The 19,030-nt window shown below is 42.7% G+C and overlaps 2 protein-coding genes across 4 annotated transcripts; one reads left to right on the top strand and one right to left on the bottom strand.

Annotated features, from left to right (window-relative positions):
• Positions 1–414: 414 nt before the first annotated feature.
• rae1 (ribonucleic acid export 1) lies at positions 415–6,350 on the bottom strand. Of its 2 annotated transcripts, XM_056385264.1 has the most exons (13): positions 6,239–6,350; positions 5,471–5,589; positions 5,220–5,324; positions 4,906–4,998; positions 4,725–4,811; positions 4,550–4,636; positions 3,447–3,518; positions 3,234–3,341; positions 2,927–3,033; positions 2,667–2,742; positions 1,885–2,079; positions 1,651–1,736; positions 415–1,014 (listed from the first exon to the last, which is right to left on the bottom strand). In XM_056385264.1, coding segments are annotated over exons 2-13 (1,107 nt in total). In that variant the 5' UTR covers positions 5,561–5,589; positions 6,239–6,350; the 3' UTR covers positions 415–1,013. The 2 variants fall into 2 exon arrangements, with proteins under 2 accessions (XP_056241239.1, XP_056241232.1); XM_056385257.1 differs by lacking the exon at positions 415–1,014 and having other exon boundaries at positions 1,647–1,736.
• Positions 6,351–6,398: 48 nt separating this feature from the next.
• LOC130176276 (bone morphogenetic protein 7-like) lies at positions 6,399–18,794 on the top strand. 2 transcript variants are annotated; one of them, XM_056387272.1, is made up of 8 exons: positions 6,399–6,471; positions 8,608–8,935; positions 13,310–13,499; positions 16,385–16,533; positions 16,842–17,048; positions 17,162–17,235; positions 17,349–17,459; positions 17,548–18,794. In XM_056387272.1, exons 2-8 carry the CDS (start codon positions 8,629–8,631, stop codon positions 17,695–17,697), a joined length of 1,188 nt encoding a protein of 395 aa, XP_056243247.1. In that variant the 5' UTR covers positions 6,399–6,471; positions 8,608–8,628; the 3' UTR covers positions 17,698–18,794. The 2 variants fall into 2 exon arrangements, with proteins under 2 accessions (XP_056243247.1, XP_056243256.1); XM_056387281.1 differs by lacking the exon at positions 6,399–6,471 and having other exon boundaries at positions 8,355–8,935.
• Positions 18,795–19,030: the final 236 nt, after the last annotated feature.

Below are 19,030 nucleotides of genomic sequence, written 5' to 3'. Positions count from 1 at the left end.
ATGAAAGTTGAGAGGAGCCGGTGAATTGTGGCAGCTGCTTATCTTCCCGCCCTCGGTGCCTTGCAGTTTCACTGCTAAGTACCAAGGGTCAGGCTAACAGTGAGGTGATACTCTAATGACCTCAATAAAATTTAATTTAACACCTTCTCCTCTATGAACTGGTTCACTTTTCACACATGGCCTTTGTAGCTGCCCATGCTACCTCATTCATATCCTCTTGATAAATCCCCCCATTTCCAGCTGTGTATCCCTGTCAAAAGAACTTAACCTGGATGAAGAACCCCATTGTCCTGCTTTGATCTCATTTGTCCTGTTAGCTCCCAACCACAGATCCTGGTCTTATCTACAGGTACCTGAAGGGCAAAATGCTCACCCTGCTGGTTAACTTGGATTAAAACAAGCAGACAGAAGGGGTCATTGTGACACAGATGCTGTTCAAAGTTTATCATTTTGATTTTGCGATGATTCCAATGTCAGAGACCCACATGATGGAGAGATTTACAGCTGAAATATGAGATAGTGGTCATGGTTTCGCATGCACATTACAGTTCCGTAAACACCCAACAAACATTTTTACAGCATACTTACTCCCTCAAGTTGGAATAAACATGTTCAAATCTAAGAGTATGCACTTTGTTATTTATTTTACATCCCAGTTTCATTAATGGAGCTAAACCACGGAGTAACAGCAAATCAAATGAGAATGAAAAGTCTTTGGACAGCTGTAAAAAAAGAAAATGAGGAGCTGGAACTCATAAAAGAAAAAGACATCAAGATGAATGACAAATAAAGCCCTCCCCTTCTATGATGACCTCTAAGACCAATTGTCACACAGCTGTCATCAACGCCAGGTTGGGTAGGCCCCTCTGATTGGTCCATGCACAGTACACGCAGCACCATGGCATTGGTCCGGGTGTTTGCCGAAAGGAAGGAGTCTGTCTCGAGCGTATACACACACTAAAGCAGCAGGTCTTCCGCATTTCCTCACAAGAGATGCAACTTGGCACGATGAATCTAAAGACAGGAGGGAGCAGTCAGTCACAAAGAACATTTTTCTGAGGTTTTTTTTGTTGTTTATTTCTGAAAGGGGGTTCTCAGCATGTCCCTTTTTGCACAGAATAAACAGCACAAAATCACTCTTCAGCAGACAAAAATAAATCCTTACAAATGATGATCGAGTCATTATAAATGAATGCTTGCATGTGTTCAGTATTCCCTTAATCTTTTCACTGTTATCTTTGTAACTTAAATAAATCCATAAATAGCTTTTTTTTATGTCACTGAACACACTACAAATCCTTACTACTTACTACAGGGTAAGTACTAAATACTGTAAAAAGCCAGCAGGCTTCATCTCCCAAAGAATCCTGACTGTAGAAGTGCAAAGGCAGCTTGTATACACTTGTATACGCAGAGAACACACAAGCCTTCAAAATGACTTCACTCAGGTCGGTGCTGCACCAATCCTTTACACAACGGCTACTTGTAGCAGTACTGAGATCTGAATCATGTCCTCACTGCCCAAATCCATGCATGCGAAGGGGAGCCTCGAAAGGGCCCAGAGCGAGTCAAAAGGTCAGAAGAAGCGGGGCAGCCCTGCCCGGCGACCATGATCTCCAGGTTTACAGACAGTGGCTGCCCTTCTCTCACCATTTCTTGTTCCGAGGCTTCAGCTCCTCGGCAGCATTCCTCAGGAAGATGTAGTTCTTTTTCTGGGGGTTGTAGTACTCATGGCCCTGAGTGATACAGCGTGGCATCAGTGACGGCAAAGCAGGAATACTTTGGAGCACAATTATGAGTAGAGACCAGAATGAACTTTGTAAACTACAGTAGTAGAGCACAAACACCTGTTCACAACTTCTATAAAGATTTTACACCTCCTACCTTCGACCAGTCGTAACTGGAAGCATACGCAAAGATGTTGCCATTGTGGTTGAAGCAGCAGGCTGTAATGGGCTGGTCGAGCTGCTCTGACGTCTTCAACTTGGTGCGGGCGTCTTTGTCCCAGAAGCTAAAGCGCCCGTCTGAGCCCACAGTAGCCAGTGTGCCGTGGACAGGATGGAAGGAGATAGCATTCACCTGATGGAATACGGAAATTAGCAGGTGACACGTGGAAAAAAGAACCACTAGGCTGGTTGACGGGTCACAGTGACTATATTATAAATCAATGAATCTGTGAAGTAATACACAAGGGCTGAAAATCAACTGACATTATAAGTCCAACAGAAATCCAAGAGGGAATCATGCTATTATCAAAAGGAGATACCGACATAGGTGTATTTAAAAAAGCAATTTACATTAATTGATGTTAGTGTTATTAATTTTTACATTAATACTGATTTCAGATACTGAACACTGCACTAAATAAAACACTATTAACTGAACCTTTTCACTGCAGACATGACACATCATTGCAGGTAAAGCACATGTGTAAATTAATTCAATTACTTTTAGTTGCAGTTATGCCAGTTGAAGGTCATCCAGTATTACTGTCATTAGTCCTACCTGTGTTTTTCCTGCTATGACAAGGAGAATGTCTGCTGTGAAAAAGTTTATTTTTAGCAAGCTGCATCAAAACTCTTTGCAATAAAATCCACAAACTTGCATAATTTGTCTTTGATCTGAAAAAAAAAAAAAAAAAAAGACATACTGGTGCAAGAACTTACAGCATAGATGTCCTGTGGAGTGGTTGTGTTGGTTCCGTTGGACCTGTGGCACTTGAACGTGAAGTTGTCTTTGGCTCTAAGAGACATCAGCAAACACACATGTGTCATGTTTTGCCTCTGGCTTTTAACAGTAAGGGCAGTGCCTTTTTTAATTTTGTAGTGATAGTAATAAAGTGTTAATATTTGCACTTTAATGTACTAAAGAAACCCCTGTAGTGACTGATAAGACTGTATAAAATTGATTGTTTTAAGACACTCACGGGTTTGGAGGGTTGATATAGTGGATGGCCACTCGGCCCTCAATGCTTCCCAGTGCAAAGCCTGTGGGCTTATTCTGCTTGTCCTTGAATATGGCCACACAGCGGTGCTGCCAAGACCACGTCAAAAATGTACATCAGATCAAAAGGCCACAGTGTATGAAAAATGAAATATTTATATTTTCAAAATATTACATTATAGTTTCTAAAATTGGCTTCATTCTCATTGTTAAAGAAAATGAATCTGGTTATACATGCTGTATAGAGAGATACAATTAAAATATAATAGTTAGTGACACGTTGTATTCACCTGATGTTTGAGAGGAGAGTCTATTCTACGAAATTCCGAGGGCTGGTTCTCCAACTGATACACTATCAGGCCTCTCTCGGCTGTGGCAACCACAGCCATGGGGTAAACCTACATATCAGGGTCAGGAAGGTGAAAAAAGGGAAAAAAATGATTAATCAATCAGCTGATCAGCAAGCATTAAAATACATGTCATAAAACCCTAAAACCACTTACAACATCTGCACAATAGCATCTCTCTGGCATCTGCAGAGACATCATGGGATTGGGAGAGCGGGTGTCCCAGAACTGAAGAGAAAAAAAGACAAGCTGTCATTTTCCTCAGTGCTACATTAATCACTGCAAAGTGTGACATGCCAATCACTGAATAATTGCTTATGCATGGTTATATGGCAGCAGAGTTCCCACACCCACATCAAATTCAAGCTCTTTTCAATGACTTTCCACACCAAATTCCCTCACATTCAAGGCCCCAACACAGCATAGTTTGAGGAGGACACGGATTAAGGTTAATTACTGAGAACACCACACTAAGAGTTTTTATAATGCGGACTAGCAGGTTTTACCGAAGCTCACATACAACAATTGAAAAGAGATTGATTGTTGTGAACACTTCTGAATTGTGCTGTGTTACAGTGATGGTCTCTCTATGTGGTCTCTTGCCTTCTCCTTCACAGCACAGCAAAACAATATATTGTGTAAGTTGAGCCAGAGAGACAGAGACTTATTTAAAGGTTGAAGAGCTGAGAGACAGCCGGAGACACTGCCCTATATACCCCATATAATAACCCTGTCTACTAATGTTAAGTAAAAACAAAAAATTCAAATAAACTTTAATTTCTATTTTTGCACACAATATTGAAATTCAAGCACTTTCAATGACTTGTCAATTTGTCCATTTTCAACAACATACGAGGCCTTGTTTTTTTTTCTCTAAAATGTACAAACTTTAAGGGATTTCAAGGACCCATGGGAACCCCGTGTCAGTGTCTACACAAGCATATAAGGAATAAAGACTAACTGACAACAGACTGACTGGGTGCTGATGAATTTGATGAGTCAGACTTTCTGAAAGCTGTTTTATTTCCTAATCTGGCCTCAATTACCACAAGAAAACAAAAGAGTAGTCAGTCTGGTAATTAAAAAAAAACAAACACTCTGTACCTCCCCAAAACAGTTCTTGTCCTTTCTCACTAGCTTGTGATTCTAAACATGATATATTCCTTGTCTTTTTTGTCGTTTTCTTGCTATGGAACCTCCCCATGAGCTGTGTCCTTAATACAGATTGAATGAATTAATGTTGATGTAATGTGCCGTACCTTCAGTGTTTTGTCCCAGCTGCCAGTCATGATACAGCTGTAGTTAGGGGCTTTTATCCAGTGGATTGCTTTGATTGGACCATCGTGCTGTGAAGAGAAATGGTGAGAGATCTTAACTGAATTTATCTTTATCTTTCTTGTGACCACATAGTTGATTCGAGGGCTCTCATCCAACCTGTGCAATCTGCATCGCTTGATTGCTGTTAAGATCCCACATCTTGGCTGTCTTGTCACAGGAAGCAGTGAACACTTTACTCCCATCCTGGTTAAAGAGAACAGCACATCATAAATGATTCTATGACCCAGCACCCAGCATTTACTGCATGGATGAAACTACTCCGCAGGATGAGACTTACATCACTCCAGCATGCATCCAGCACCGGACCTGTGTGCATTTGCTGGGCTTTAGGGACAGTCTGTCCATTGTCTTGCACCTCCCAGCACCTGACCTGAGTGTCAGAAGATACAACAGTTACACTGTGTAAACTTGTGAGCATGCTACAAACATATTTTATGCAGAAGTAGTCCTTTGTAGAAGAGAATCCTGGTGAAGGCATCCCTCAGCCTCTCAACCTCACTGAAATCCCATATTAAAATAACAACTGATTATGTTTCACTAAATACACTAGATTTCACTGAGCACCATTTTATGACTGCATAACTAACTCACATCATTGGCCCAGGATCCCCCAATGAGGAAGTTCCCTGGCATGGTGGGTGGACTGAAAGCCAGACAGCTGATACTGTCATCTGGAGGGGAAGTCACTTCAACATCCTGTGAGACAAGTTAGGAACATCAGCAACAAAGGAGAAACATAAAGCTGTCCGATAAAAAGGTGAAGGCACCGTTTTCAGCGAGCCACCATAACAAATTATAAGAAACCACGTCAAATATTTTTCTCCTGTAGTTCTCCACCTTACCTTCATTGGATTATGACTGTCTGTTGTTGTGCTTCCAAAGACACCGGTCCCTCCTGTTCCAAACCCGGAGCTCGTCCCAAATAAGCTCATAGTGCTTTAAAGTTTTTCCTAATGAACACCTGGGACAAGACAGAGGTACGGGGTGATTCACAAACGATAGACCACATTGCCTGTAGCTTTTGGATCCATCCACATTGTGAGAAGCCACATCGTGTTCACGGGTAACATGCAGTAGGTGATAAAAAAACAAACTGGATGTGGCGTTGAATCAAACACTGTATGTGACGCTGGGTAGCAGCATTAGGTTGGGCTATATAACTGATACTGCCAGACCTTTAGCATGGCACTCACATAAGTATTTTCACACTCATGATATAGGTTAGACATCACAGAGGTTAACTCGAGTAACGTAGACACATACATCTGACACTTGACAGGACGCAGCTCGGCAGCTAACGTTAACGCTAACTCCGTTAATGACCGTTGCTAGCCTCTACACACCAGCGGTTAGCTCGCGTGTTAACATGAGCATGTGTGGGCAGTTGAACCGTGAATTATATCTAAAATACATCTAACCTCACGTGCTAATAATTGAATCGTTGTGTGGATCAGAAAATGTAGATAATTGAATCCTAGCTAACGTTAGCTAAGACCGTTTCTGAGACCATCAACCGGGATAACTTCCCCGTGCAGCAACATTTTTTGGACATTACATCTAAACACCGCAGCATCTGTAACACCGCCTCATAACAACATCAAAACACATACCCCAGATTTGTTTTTGGCTGTGGCTGTAGTTAAAGCGGTAACGCCGAAAACGCCAAAACTATTTGGCTCAGGAAAAATGTGGCGCTTGTTTCACGCTACGTCGCAGTTTGATGACGTAACAGGTCCGCTAAAAGCACACTTTCATGAAGTAACGCTTGGAGGCAGTGCATGACAAAAAGTGACTTAACTGTTCTGTGGAAAGCAGCGGGGGAGTGTGTGAAGCTGCATTCAGGGTAAGTACAGTCTCTCGTCTATTGCCATCGTATCCCAGCAGGCTACACTGAGAGAAAAATGTAGACGATTATCATGGGTCTCTTTGGACAAACCCACTGTCACCTCCATTAGTAGGCTACCGTATCTGTCTCACACAAGTACCTCTCACTAGTGGAGCGCACATACAGTTCAATGTTTTTAGTATTACAGATGCATTAACAAGAGGTTGGTTTAGTTGGTTGAGAAGATGGAGTTATTCTACTTTACATAGTTTTCAGATAAATACAGTGGACTGTAATATTTCCACCTGAAATGTAGAAGCAGAAGTAGTAGGCCTATACATAATGTATAAAGAAGAGGTATAAAGCAACATTAACTGCAAGACCTCAAAATTGTACTTAATTATTCATGTGCTTATGTACTTTCCAACACCCATAATAACATGCCTGTATTCCTTTTTATAGCCTACTTAAATTTAGATTCTGCCTGCATGGACCAGCATGGACACATAGTCTGATTGAAAAGGAGCTTGAATACAAAATAAAAATCAGGTTGATCAACAAGCTGTGTATATGATAAAAAGTTTTGGTGGAGGATTAATAGCAACGTTTCACAGTTTAATAGTAAAACAGGCCCTAATATATGGATAAAACAACCCAATCTCAGTGCTTCTTATTCATCTGTTGCATTATGTGCATTAAAATAATATGACACACAGTATGGTTGTAGCTCCAATACATTAAATTATAAGACTGTCAGTTGGGAGACATGTTGAGATGCATCCACCCCGCTTAAGAGTCCTTGAGCAAAGCTGAGTTTTACAGTCTTAAATAGTTACTGTTAAAGAGGGAGTAAGGTTTACAAATGTTAATGTTTGTAGTGGACAGGGAGGACTTTTGAGTTTATATGGGTTTCAAGGGATGAGTCATGTAAATTGACTTCTGCTGAGAAAATGAATTACCTTTTTGTTGGTTAATTTTAGTTTGAATGAATCTGTTTATCCAGTGGTTCCCTTTATACAAAGAGAGGAGTTGAAAATAGAAGCTGAGAAACAGAAAAGCACACTAGTAAAAGGCCATTTCAGTTTGGTGGCTATGACACATTAACCTCTTCCCTTGATTTTAGTGTGCTGATCCAGTCACCGCTGTCCTCAAACAAGCAGATGTATCTGTACTTGTGTGATCCTTCCTTTGTCATTCATCGCCCGCCCTCCACCCCCATTACCTCTCTATTATAGCAGCCGCAGTGGAGTACCTTATCCATTGTTGTAGTAATTCATAGGGGCCACTGGCATGTCCCTTCATGTACCTGGGCTGCTACTGCTGATCACTCCCTTCAACAATTAGGGTGGGCTTGACTTTATTGTTTGAGTTCAAAGGTGTCTGTGTTGAAGAAGGGATTAGTGGATTTCCGCTCTTTACCTTCAGACTGATCATTTAGTGTTGAAGTATCTCCATGTGCACAGTGTGGGGGCACTGTGCCAATAAATTTAAACTGCAGGTCTGTTATAAGCAAAATACCATGCGATGCGAAAATAAGTACACATGACCTTTGATGGTAGGACTGAAGAACTGTGGTCACAACAGAGAGAAACTGGCTGCCAGACTTACAGAGGAGACAGATTTCCAGGGAAAAGATATGCTTACCTAATTAGTCTCACTCTCATCAATGGCCAAAGAGCCCTTTAAAAAACAATGGATGGAGTGATGGGAGACCCCACCCTTCTTATTACCAAGATAGAGAAATGCACTTCATGAAAGGACACTGATCCATTCTCGCTCTACTTTTCATTGCCTCACTCCCACACGCTGCCCCAGTCTCCCCAGTCTTGGTTTATCCCATTCTGGACCCTTCCTGCCCCTCCCCTGACACAGCCTCAATAAAATCCATTCCCAAGTTGCCATCTAGAAGAGCGCAGGGCAGTATGAGACAGTGCGCAACGGCAGAGGATGAGGGAGTGATATTCCGAGTTGATAGAGGGTAGTGTGTTTTACTTCCCCACATGAAGGAGGACTCTTTAACAAAAGAACCACATCTCCAGTCTTATCTTTCGACTTGTTGAAGGCGCGCGTAAAATTTGGGCAAAAATGGTGACAAGCGCCTTGCCGACAATAATGACCCTCTTGTCCTGGTGTTACTGCGTGTTGTCCACGCAGGTCGCCTTCTCCAACTTTTCCATGGACAACGAGGTGCGCTCCAGCTTCATCCAGCGGCGGCTGCGGAGCCAGGAGCGCAGGGACATGCAGCGGGAGATTCTCTCCATCCTGGGGCTGCCGCAACGTCCGCGGCCGCACTTCCACACCAAACACAACGCTGCCCCGATGTTCATGCTGGACCTGTACAACACTATCTCCACGGACACAGGGCCACAGGGATATTCTTATTACAAGCCCGTTTTACCGACCCAGGCCTCCCCCATGGTGACCCCTCAAGACAGCCGCTTCCTAGATGACGCAGATATGGTGATGAGCTTTGTCAACCTCGGTAAGTTAACTTGACTTTTGGAGGTCATTTCAATTTTTTTTAAATCCTGTGTCTAACTTGCATTAGATAACATAGACACACTGTGTGTGTAGTGGCTCAGAAGCATTATAAAATTTGAATTTATGACTTTTTATTACAACTCCCCTATAAGGACATATAAGGGCTCTGTGATACTCTGAGTGTCAAAATCTGAATCTGCTCCTCCATTATCACCAGTGGCCACAAATTGATACCACAGGGACTGGTTCATAGAAATTTGTAACATTTAAAAAGTTATTTTGTAGTTATAACAGATTTCTTGACAAACTGCAAAACAACAAACAAAGTTCATTATATGTTTTTGTACAGGGGCAGTTTTATCTTTGTTATCTGACTCAATCACCTAAAGAATCATGGGTTTAAATGCTTTGTACTTTGTTGCAGTGTAGTGCCTGTGTAGTACTTGACAACAGAGTGCATTGATTAAGTGTGTGTGTCATTGCGAAAGACTCTGTGTCTCTGACATTGTGGCTTTTAGGTCACTTTCTTTACTTGAAATCAAGCATTATGCATTCCGAGCTGTAAATGTTATGACAACATGCCTGTATCCGATTTCACCAGAATCCCTTCAAAGCTCTGGGGGGCAGGCTTTAGCATGGCTTTGTTTCGCATGACTAGGAATTGAACAGGCATTTCTAAACCCCTGGGGAGTGGGAGACAAGTTGAGTGAGATCAAGATACAAACTGCATCTAAACTCATGTTATTGCTGCAGTAATCTCTGTTATCGCAGGTGTGCACGCATTCCTGCATCTACATCTGTTTGTGTGTTTGTTTGGAGGGTGTAAATCACAGGGGTCACAGGTGAGAGTCTGGGCTCACTCAGACATTATTGAATTTATAAAAAGCAACTCCTGCCTTTGTTTCCCTTGGAGATCCTACCGCAGCTCTGATATCACTATGGTGAAACAAGCAGATGGCACGGTGCCTGTGGCTCTTATCCGGATGTGGTTACATCCAAGACCAACCCTCGCCTCCTTTACAGACCTCTGCTGCCTCAGGGCTTGGATGAGGGTTACAGGTCAGCATGAGGAGAGGAAGTTTGTTCAGATACGTCTCCAAGAAACCTCTAACCATCTGTTTGTTTGCCATTGAGATTGAACTGAAGCCTTTAAATGAGGAGCCATTCAGAGTTATTTTTTCAATCAGCCTATAAACGTGCAGTTAATACTAAACATTTGGAAACTATAAAAAAATCTGAACTGCATCACATAAGATTTTATGTCTTTAGTCGTGAACTTCTAACTGACAGCGTTTCGCTAATGAGATCTGGAAACATTGTTTCTGAAAACCAATAACAGATTTATGTGGTTCCACATCTGAAGACTGATTATAAATAGGAAGGAGGAAAAAAAAAGGACACAACGAGTGTGTATTATTTCTCTCTCAAGCCACCACGGCCTCCTGTGCTGATGATTGGCAGAGTTTTTAGTTCATGCTCTCACATTGTGCTGGAGTAGATCTATCTTGGTGGTCCCTGGATGATCGCTTCAAGACCCAACTGGATTGTTTCCTTTCCAAAGACCACAGCTTCCAGTGTGAGGGAGAGTTGCTGTAGTGCTCCCAGTGTACTCCAGGTATATAGTGCAGGTGGACAGTGGTTTAAGTTGCTTATTTTAAATAAATCAGCCGCATTTACTTCATCTTTAAATTAAATTAATTACGTTAGAAGTAAAGTTAAAAGGAAGTATTCAGCCCCTCTCTATCATTTGTTAGATAGTGTTTTTAGAGGTTGTGCAGTCATATTGTAAAGTCTACACACACACTCTGTATATCACATCACTGTGCACATGCTCATACATGTACGCGGCTGCATATGTTTACTGCTGTTGGAATGCCAAACCACAGGTTGTGCTCCAGAATCACAGGAAAAAGCATTAGTCTCATTGTCATGCAACATTACACAATGCAGCTGCTATTGCACTGCACATTTGCAGTTTCTATTGTACAGTTGTTTATACAGAAAGGGATTGAACGCACAGCTGAGGCCTGACCTTGCTGTCAGTCTTATCAGTCGTAGCTGTTCTGCAGCCCTCTCTCACTCTCTGCTCTGCTACTCCTCACGACGGCCTCCTTGTTTACCGCTGCTGAAGTCTTTGCCTGGAGATGGGTACACATGCGTTCAGTATGGGCTTTTTTTTTGCATTGAACACAGCACACCTGCAGAGCATGGGAAAAGGCTTAATGACCAGAAATGTCACTGGCTTTCATTAAAAAAAAAAAAGGGAGTGCAAAATGCTCTCAAACAGTTGGAAGAATGACCGCTTCACCGAAGAACAGAGGGAGTATTGTGTTTTTGAGAGCGAGCAGGAAGAAATGTGTTTGTCCTGCTAAGCTGATCTGTAGGTAGCATAAGGAGATCATATGAAGAATTTATTTTACCCCGCCAGAAAATCTCATTAACCTTCTCATTATTTGTACATTCGTCTGCAAAATAATTGCTTTCTTTTTTACTCCAGTTGTAATTGCACGGCCGCCCTTGATGGACTTCCTTTCAGCCCTTTGCTCTGCATTCTGCAGCAGGTTTATGAAATGGTGCAAAATTTATTCATCAAAAGCCTTTTTGGTGGTTCTAATAATCTGCCACGCACCAGCTTATAGGGTGTTAAATATGCACACGTTCAATGCCTACCAATGAATGGCCAGAATAATATTTACCACAAACTTGAATAAATTAAACATCATACACATGACAAATGAATAGACAAATGCACAACAATAATATAAACTTAAAACAATTATTATTGTTTCTGTGCAGACATCGTGATGCATCCTATAACCACCCACACCTGTTTGTAAAGAAAGCTCCCACTTACTATAAAACTGCAGTAGGTTAATGATAGCTCCATGGCTTTGTGGCCCTGCAGTGTCAGGAAAGCTGAAGTGTTGAAATGCCTCCCAGAAGGAACTTTGCATATCTGAGGTCTGATCTTTGCAGCTAATGGTCTCTAACGTAAACACACCAAGTCCTTACAAGCAATTATTGCTTTCATAAAAACACCCCTCGTTCCCTCCCAGCATTTAATTGCGGTCAAACAAATGACTCGCAGGGTTCAGAATGCACCGCTCTTAACAACGAATGGCTTGTGTGTGTTATTGTGTCGTTAGAAGTGTTTTTAGAAGACTTTGAGTGTGTGTGTGTGTGTGTGTGTTGTGTGTGTGTGTGTGAGTGTGTGTGTGTGTGTGTGTGTGTGTGTGTGTGTGTGTGTGTGTGTGTGTGTGTGTGTGTGTGTGTGTGTGTGAGTGCTTTTGTGGAAAAAAAAGTTATGTTTCTAGTGTTGGGGTACTGTGTGTATGGGTGTCTGCACACTCAAACAATGGCGGACCGTCAGGAGGAAGGCAGGGTGATGTCATGATGATGTCAGGGTGTATGCCACTGGGCAGGATGTGTTTAAAGTGGCTAATCGCTGCTCTGCACACACCTTCACAGAGACCTCCACTGCTCTTTCCAAGGACAAACACATTGACTAACACTGTAAAAACACGACACTGGAAAGCTTCAGGGAGCTTTGGGGTCTTTCTGACCAGCGCTCTTCTGGAAAATCTGAGTGTTGAGAGCTTCAGCTGGATCAGGGCGGGGTGGAAACCCCACTGTGCCACCCGCTACTGCTGCTTCACCGTATCCTCTACAATCAGAATGAAATCACTGGACCGTAATACATGGCAGAATGATCAGGGACGTGTGGGTGGTACAGGCTCTGGTAGTTAAGTCGCACATGAATTGGTGTGGCTCTCTATACTTTACGTGAGTGTGTTTGTAAAAGCACACTGGCTGCTGTGGTTTTCCGGGCAGTGCCTTAACAGGCCTTTTCTTGTGGTCAGCACATGTGTGCAGTTTAAACAGGGAGCCAAACTCAGCCCTGAGTACGTTTTTACTCCCCCACATTGGCATGTATGGCAGACTCGACTTAAGTGATGTTTAGATCAATCACTTCCCTCACGGAGGCCGGATTTTTCCTGTTTCTAACGGTGCTTCAGAGATGTGGGCAGAGCGACACACATCAGAGAATCCTTCGACTCGGCGACAGTTTTGACAGATATTGCAGCCACTGACTGGTTTACCATCTGATTGTACTCAGCGGTTTGCTTTTTCCACACATGTACAAACTTTCCCTGTGAGGCTCAGAGATATTATTTTACTGTGTGTGTGGGGAGAAAACAGTCAACCATTAATCACGCTTGTATCACAGTTGGGTAGAGTACAGTTTGAGAATTTGATGAAAAGTAAGCCTCAATCACACGTTGATTTACAGCCTCTGACCTCTGTGTCACCGTCAGAAAACCACCTGTTCTTCAGATCTGCTCTTTATATCCTCTTCTCTTTCCTCTCCTTGTAGTTGATCAGGATCAGGATCTCCTCTACCAGCAGCACCGAAGGGAATTTCGTTTTGACCTTTCACGTATTCCAGAGGGAGAGGCCGTCACCGCAGCAGAGTTCAGGATTTACACGGATTTCATCCAGGAACGCTACGAGAATGAGACATTCAGAGTCAGCGTCTACCAGGTCCTGCAGGAGCCTCCAAATAGGTATGGGTGTTTTATTTTCAGCTCTCAGTCGTTTTACCATTCCTCTGTTATTATTTCTCCCTTGGTTTGCTTGATCTTGTTTCATGTGTGTCACCTTGATCTAGTGTTTCTGGACATTTAGTATCAAATTGGCCAAATTATTGAAAACGTATTTTCTCACTTATCTTTAATGGTATCTAGCAATGCGGATAGTTTTGGTTTTATTTGAGTAGATTGTGAGATACGACCCGAATATGATGGAGGTCGTTTGTATGTGGTGCTCACAGCCTTGAAAAATGACATTCAAAAAACCAGCAACTTGACTTTCCAGAAGCAGTGTCCCCATTACTCTGGATAATTCACAGAGCAAACTGTCAGTGCTTTTTATTAGGACTATGTCTTTCATAGAAAGTAGTTCTGCTGTTCAGAGAGAGGTATGTGGCTTATCCTGCTTGTAGGACACATCGCTGGTGAATTTTTAACCATGCGAGTGTTGTGACTGTGGATGGTTATGTCAGTCTGTTGGTAACGGTCCACTCCCTTGGTCCAGACTGAAATATCTCAACAATTATTTGCTGAATTGCCATGAAATTTCCTCATAACACCACCATGAAGCTGACATTTTAATTTGTCCAAGACTTTGATTGGACAAATGAACAAATACTGAGCCTGACCTAATGACATTCCCATCAGCCTCAGCTGTAATTTTTGTCGAGTGCTAACCAGCAAATGTTAGCATGCTAACATGCTATATGAAGATGGTGAACATGATAAATATTATACCTACTTAACAGCAGCATGTTAGTGTGCTGATGTTTAGCTCAAAGCACCATTGTGCCTACGTACAGCCTCACAGAGCTGCTAGCGTAGCAGTAGCATCTCAGATATGTTTAAATGTCATTTTTCAGTCACTATAAACTTATGAAATTATGTTTTTCTCCGTTATATTTGGTTGGTGGCAGAAACCTGAGCATTTGAAACCAGCTTAAAATGAAATAATTAAAACTCTCCTCGTGGCTGCATATCACTGTAGTTAAGTGAGAAGATGTGTTTTTGTAATTTAGGTGAAATGACCCTTTAAAGCAAGCAAGTCTTCATGTTAGCTGGATGTGTCATATGATTATCCACTTATGCTAGTGACATGGTAAGAGTAGCGCGGCTGTGTTTAAATAAACAAATTATGCCACTCTGTGAAAGCTGGTTGTTAAGCTGCTGCTACGTGCACACAGATCTGTCGCGTCTGTCTACATTTCCCCACAGGTTATTTCTGCTGATGCTAGTGTCAGCACTGTGGTTGTTTACACAGACATTAGTGTCAGTGACAGAAACAGTGGTTCTCTCCAGAGCAAGTTTACCCTCAAACAGTCACAACAGTGCAGTCCCCGGGAGACCTGCATTTATAATGCGCGGCTCCGACCACAAATAACACTCTCAAGCCTCAAGACGTCATTTCACTCTCTGTTACACAGGTGGTTATTCCCCCATGTATCTGTCTGTAGGTCTGTTTTATCTGTCAGTCTGCCAGTTTCTGTATCACTCTCACCCCGTGTTCTTGTTTCAAAAACATCTGAAAATCTGAAACATGACAGATCCTCTGTTGAAGAATAGTTATACTTCCTCCTCTTCCTCATAAATCAAAGCTCCGCCATCCAGCCACATTATAGAGTCTCTGCACCACATCAACCCGCCTCAGCCTGACGGGGGACGTCAGTGAGCAGAAGGAATCAGCAGATTTAAGTCTTTCATCGTGACTGCGGAGCTTACGATGGTGTTAAGGGCAACCCCATTGTCATTCACAGAAACACAGAGGCCGCTCCATTCAGACGAGCAGGCAGCAGGACTACAAGACAGACGTCTGCCTGAGAGCCTGTAAACAAAGCTATTGTTTGTGAAATCTGCCCTTTAGACGACACATCTGCGTAGGATTCTTCTTCTTGGATGTTAAGAAAGTGCTTGTTTGTTAAAGGGAGAATACATGGTTCAGGCTGTTTGCTCTTGAGGGAAATCCCTCTCAGATTTAATTTACATCTGATGAACAGTGATGAGATTGTAGCACCTTTTATGTAGAACCGAACACATAAGTGGACAAGTTAATATAAATGTAACTAAAATGATCATGTTTAACATTTGAGTCCTTTGCAGTTAATGGCTGTCAGAAGTCTACAACAGAGATTTGAAAACATCTGGTATTTTCCGTGGCGATGCTCTAACCTGTACGGCAGCCATATTCAATTCTTCCTTGTTTTGGCTCCAGCCTGGTCTTTAGCAAATAAAACACACTCTGAGGTCAGGCGTCTGACTCCCAATGTTTGGCCATAAAACTTCTGTGTTGCCATTAATGTATTATTTTCCTTCTGCTTTGTCTGAAAACCGGAGGAATGTGTATAAAATGGTTATGATTCCTGCACAGTTTTCCCAGTGTGGATGTAAATACCTTCAAACACAAGGCTGAAAGTTCTTTAATCTCAGAGTTGTTGTTTCACTTCAAATCAAATCTGCTGATGTATTCAGCCAAAACAACATAGAACAAGTTGTCCTAATCCTGTCTTTCTACACTGCAGATATTACAGGACCACACATGTAGTTTGGGATTCTTAGCCTATTACATACTCATTTTATATAATTTGCATGACAGCTACCTATTTTGCTAAGCAGATCACATGTCTTCAGATTGTTTTCATAACTTCCAGACAGACATTGGATTCCATTAATTTCACAAAGGACTGAATTCAGTGCACAGGAACTTGAAAACAAGAGATGCTGCATGCAGAGATGGTTGAAAGTCTGTTGCTTTCAAGGAAACTTCAATGAATCTGAGATTTGAGTTTATACCAGAAAATCACTTCATCAGATACCTTGAAATGTACATCTGCCTCAACAATAAAGGTATATTGTTCTCTTCCCAGTGAAGTGGAGCTGTTGCTGCTGGACCAGCGAGAGGTTTGGGCTGCAGAGGAGGGCTGGCTGGTTTATGACCTGACCACCACCAGTAACCTCTGGCTGGTCAACCCCGAGCAGAACCTTGGACTGCACCTGGTTTTGGAGGACAACCACGGTCAGTTGCTGCCATACAGTCACGGGTTGGCATACATTGAAGCCGCAACAGTCTAAAGACTACAGTCTTTGTCTAAAGTAATGATTTATGGTTTTGATGAATGCTCTTTGAATCCTGTGGTTAAAAGCGACACCACATATTGAGTAAATCTCTGTAGAGACTCCTTAAAGTCTCCTAGAGTTTAAGTTACAGTTGTGGTTGTTGTGGTCGCATTAGGATGAACAAATGATTGTTTAGTAGAAACTCAGATGTGTGTTGTTGTCATATTCAGTGGTTTGTTGTTTTCTTTCCCCTGACTCCCCCTGTAGGACAGAGGAGGAATCCCCAACTGGCGGGGCTGGTGACGGGGAGTGGGCCCCAGGACAAACAGCCCTTCATGGTTGTCTTCTTCAAAGCCAGTGAGGTGCATTTCCGCAGCATCCGCTCTGCCCATGGCCACAAAGGTCGGCAGTCCAATCGCTCCAAACCTCAGAGGACTGTTCAGGATACACTAAAGGCAGTGGAGGCTGCAACAGGTGTCTGGACGCTTAAAGTCTCACCATCATAGAACAATAATGATTTTGACCTCCACGGCTATGATACATTTTACATGCTTTTAATACATTTGTGTCTACTCATTCACTTCCAGATAACCTTGGCATGTCTAAAGAGGGATGCAAAAAACATGAGCTCTATGTCAGTTTCAGAGATTTGGGATGGCAGGTACAAATTTGAATTTTCATTTTATTGAATTCTGATTTCATTTGCCTAACTTCATTTCCTTTCCAGTGAAGTGACAGTTAATTGACCTTTGCCTGTGGTTTTACTCTGATCAGGACTGGATCATAGCACCAGAGGGGTACGCAGCATACTACTGCGAAGGGGAATGTGCTTTCCCTCTCAACTCCTACATGAATGCCACTAATCACGCTATTGTGCAAACTCTGGTAAGTCCCAAACAGCCCCTAATGAATTGCACTTTCACTGCAACCTCCACTTTCTGTGAGGACTGATTTATGCCTCTTCTAACCACAGGTGCACTTTATCAACCCGGAGACGGTGCCCAAGCCCTGCTGTGCCCCAACGCAGCTCCATGGCATCTCGGTGCTCTACTTCGACGACAGCTCCAACGTCATTCTCAAGAAGTACCGTAACATGGTGGTCAGGGCCTGCGGCTGTCACTGATCACTTGTTCCCCCCCCCCCCTATGAGTTTTGCAAATCTGGAGGGAGGCTTAAAAAGGCAGAGGTGGAGGAAGCAGAGACAAGACGATTGACTGCCTGGTCACAAGGGAGCTCCTGCCACAGAATAAGTTTTATTCTGGGAGACTGTTTTTATGATCGGCAGCTGAGCCGCCCATGCAGTATTAACCACTACCGCAGCCCGATCACAACTATTGGTCACAGAGAAAGACTGAACAAAGGATTTCCTTAGTTTCCTTTTAGTGTGATGAGAAAAAGTGCATTAAAAGGACTCAGTATGGAGGTACTTCAGAGGCTAAAACAAAACATGGATTTCTAAAGACGTAATGTAAAAAAGTTTCAACCATTTTCCCCATTTCCAGAGATCATATGATGTACTACACGTAACTGCAGTTCAATTCTCTTTTGACTTCAGGCACGAGAATATAAAATGTTGCCTGGGTAGAAATGTGCATTCGATAACGCCTTACACAGCCCATAAAACTTTAAATCTCCACCTTCCTGTTGAACCACTGCACCTTGTCTTTTGGAACAGCTGGATGAACTTCCTGATCAGAAAAAGTGTTCTGCAGCAAACCTCACTGGTGTTGAAGTGGTTGTTAGGAAGGCCAGTTGGACCAGGTCAGGTGTAAGACATCTGGCAGCGTGTGTGTGTGTTTGTGTGTGTGTGTGTGTGTGTGTGTGGGCGTGCGTGCGTGCGTGCGTGCGTGCGTGTGTGTGTGTGTGTGTGTGTGTGTGTGTGTGTGTGTGTGTGTGCGTGCGTGTGTGTGCGCTGCTGCTGATGTGGACGAACTCAGTGGAGAATGACAGCCAAGACTGTTAATAACAGTGTGTGGGATTGAAAGCTCTGGCTGTTGGACCTGGTTTCCTGGTGCAGACATATATCACCAGGCCTGTGAAAGGCATACAGTCTGCAAGATGTCAGTGATTCATCTTTATGACGTGGCCATCAGGGTGTGCACCATCACCCCCGACTGCAGCTGCCTTCTTGGAGTCGGAGCAGAGCTGCAGGTGATCAAACAGAGGCTGTAATTTCCTTTTGTCAGATATAAGTAGTTGAATAAATGGAAAATGATCAAACAAGAATCAGTGTTTTTACCTGATTTGGCCTCAATGATATTCTTTACAGTGGCATTCAAAGCACCCTCAGCAAAATTGAGCTAATGTTGAGACTTTGGCAACAGTAGTTGTCAAAACAATCTCTCCACAAGGTTCATTTAGTGGTTGTTCTGACGCTTTTGATCATATTACACTGTCTTCCTCAGCAGATTTGAAAATCTATAAGTCCTTGGTCACATTTCCATTTTTCTCCATGT

This window comes from Seriola aureovittata, chromosome 2, assembly GCF_021018895.1.
Source record: "Seriola aureovittata isolate HTS-2021-v1 ecotype China chromosome 2, ASM2101889v1, whole genome shotgun sequence".
In the NCBI taxonomy this organism is placed as follows: Eukaryota; Metazoa; Chordata; class Actinopteri; order Carangiformes; family Carangidae; genus Seriola; species Seriola aureovittata.
The sequence above is the reverse complement of the archived record's forward strand: the minus strand, read 5'-3'. Positions and strand labels throughout refer to the sequence as shown.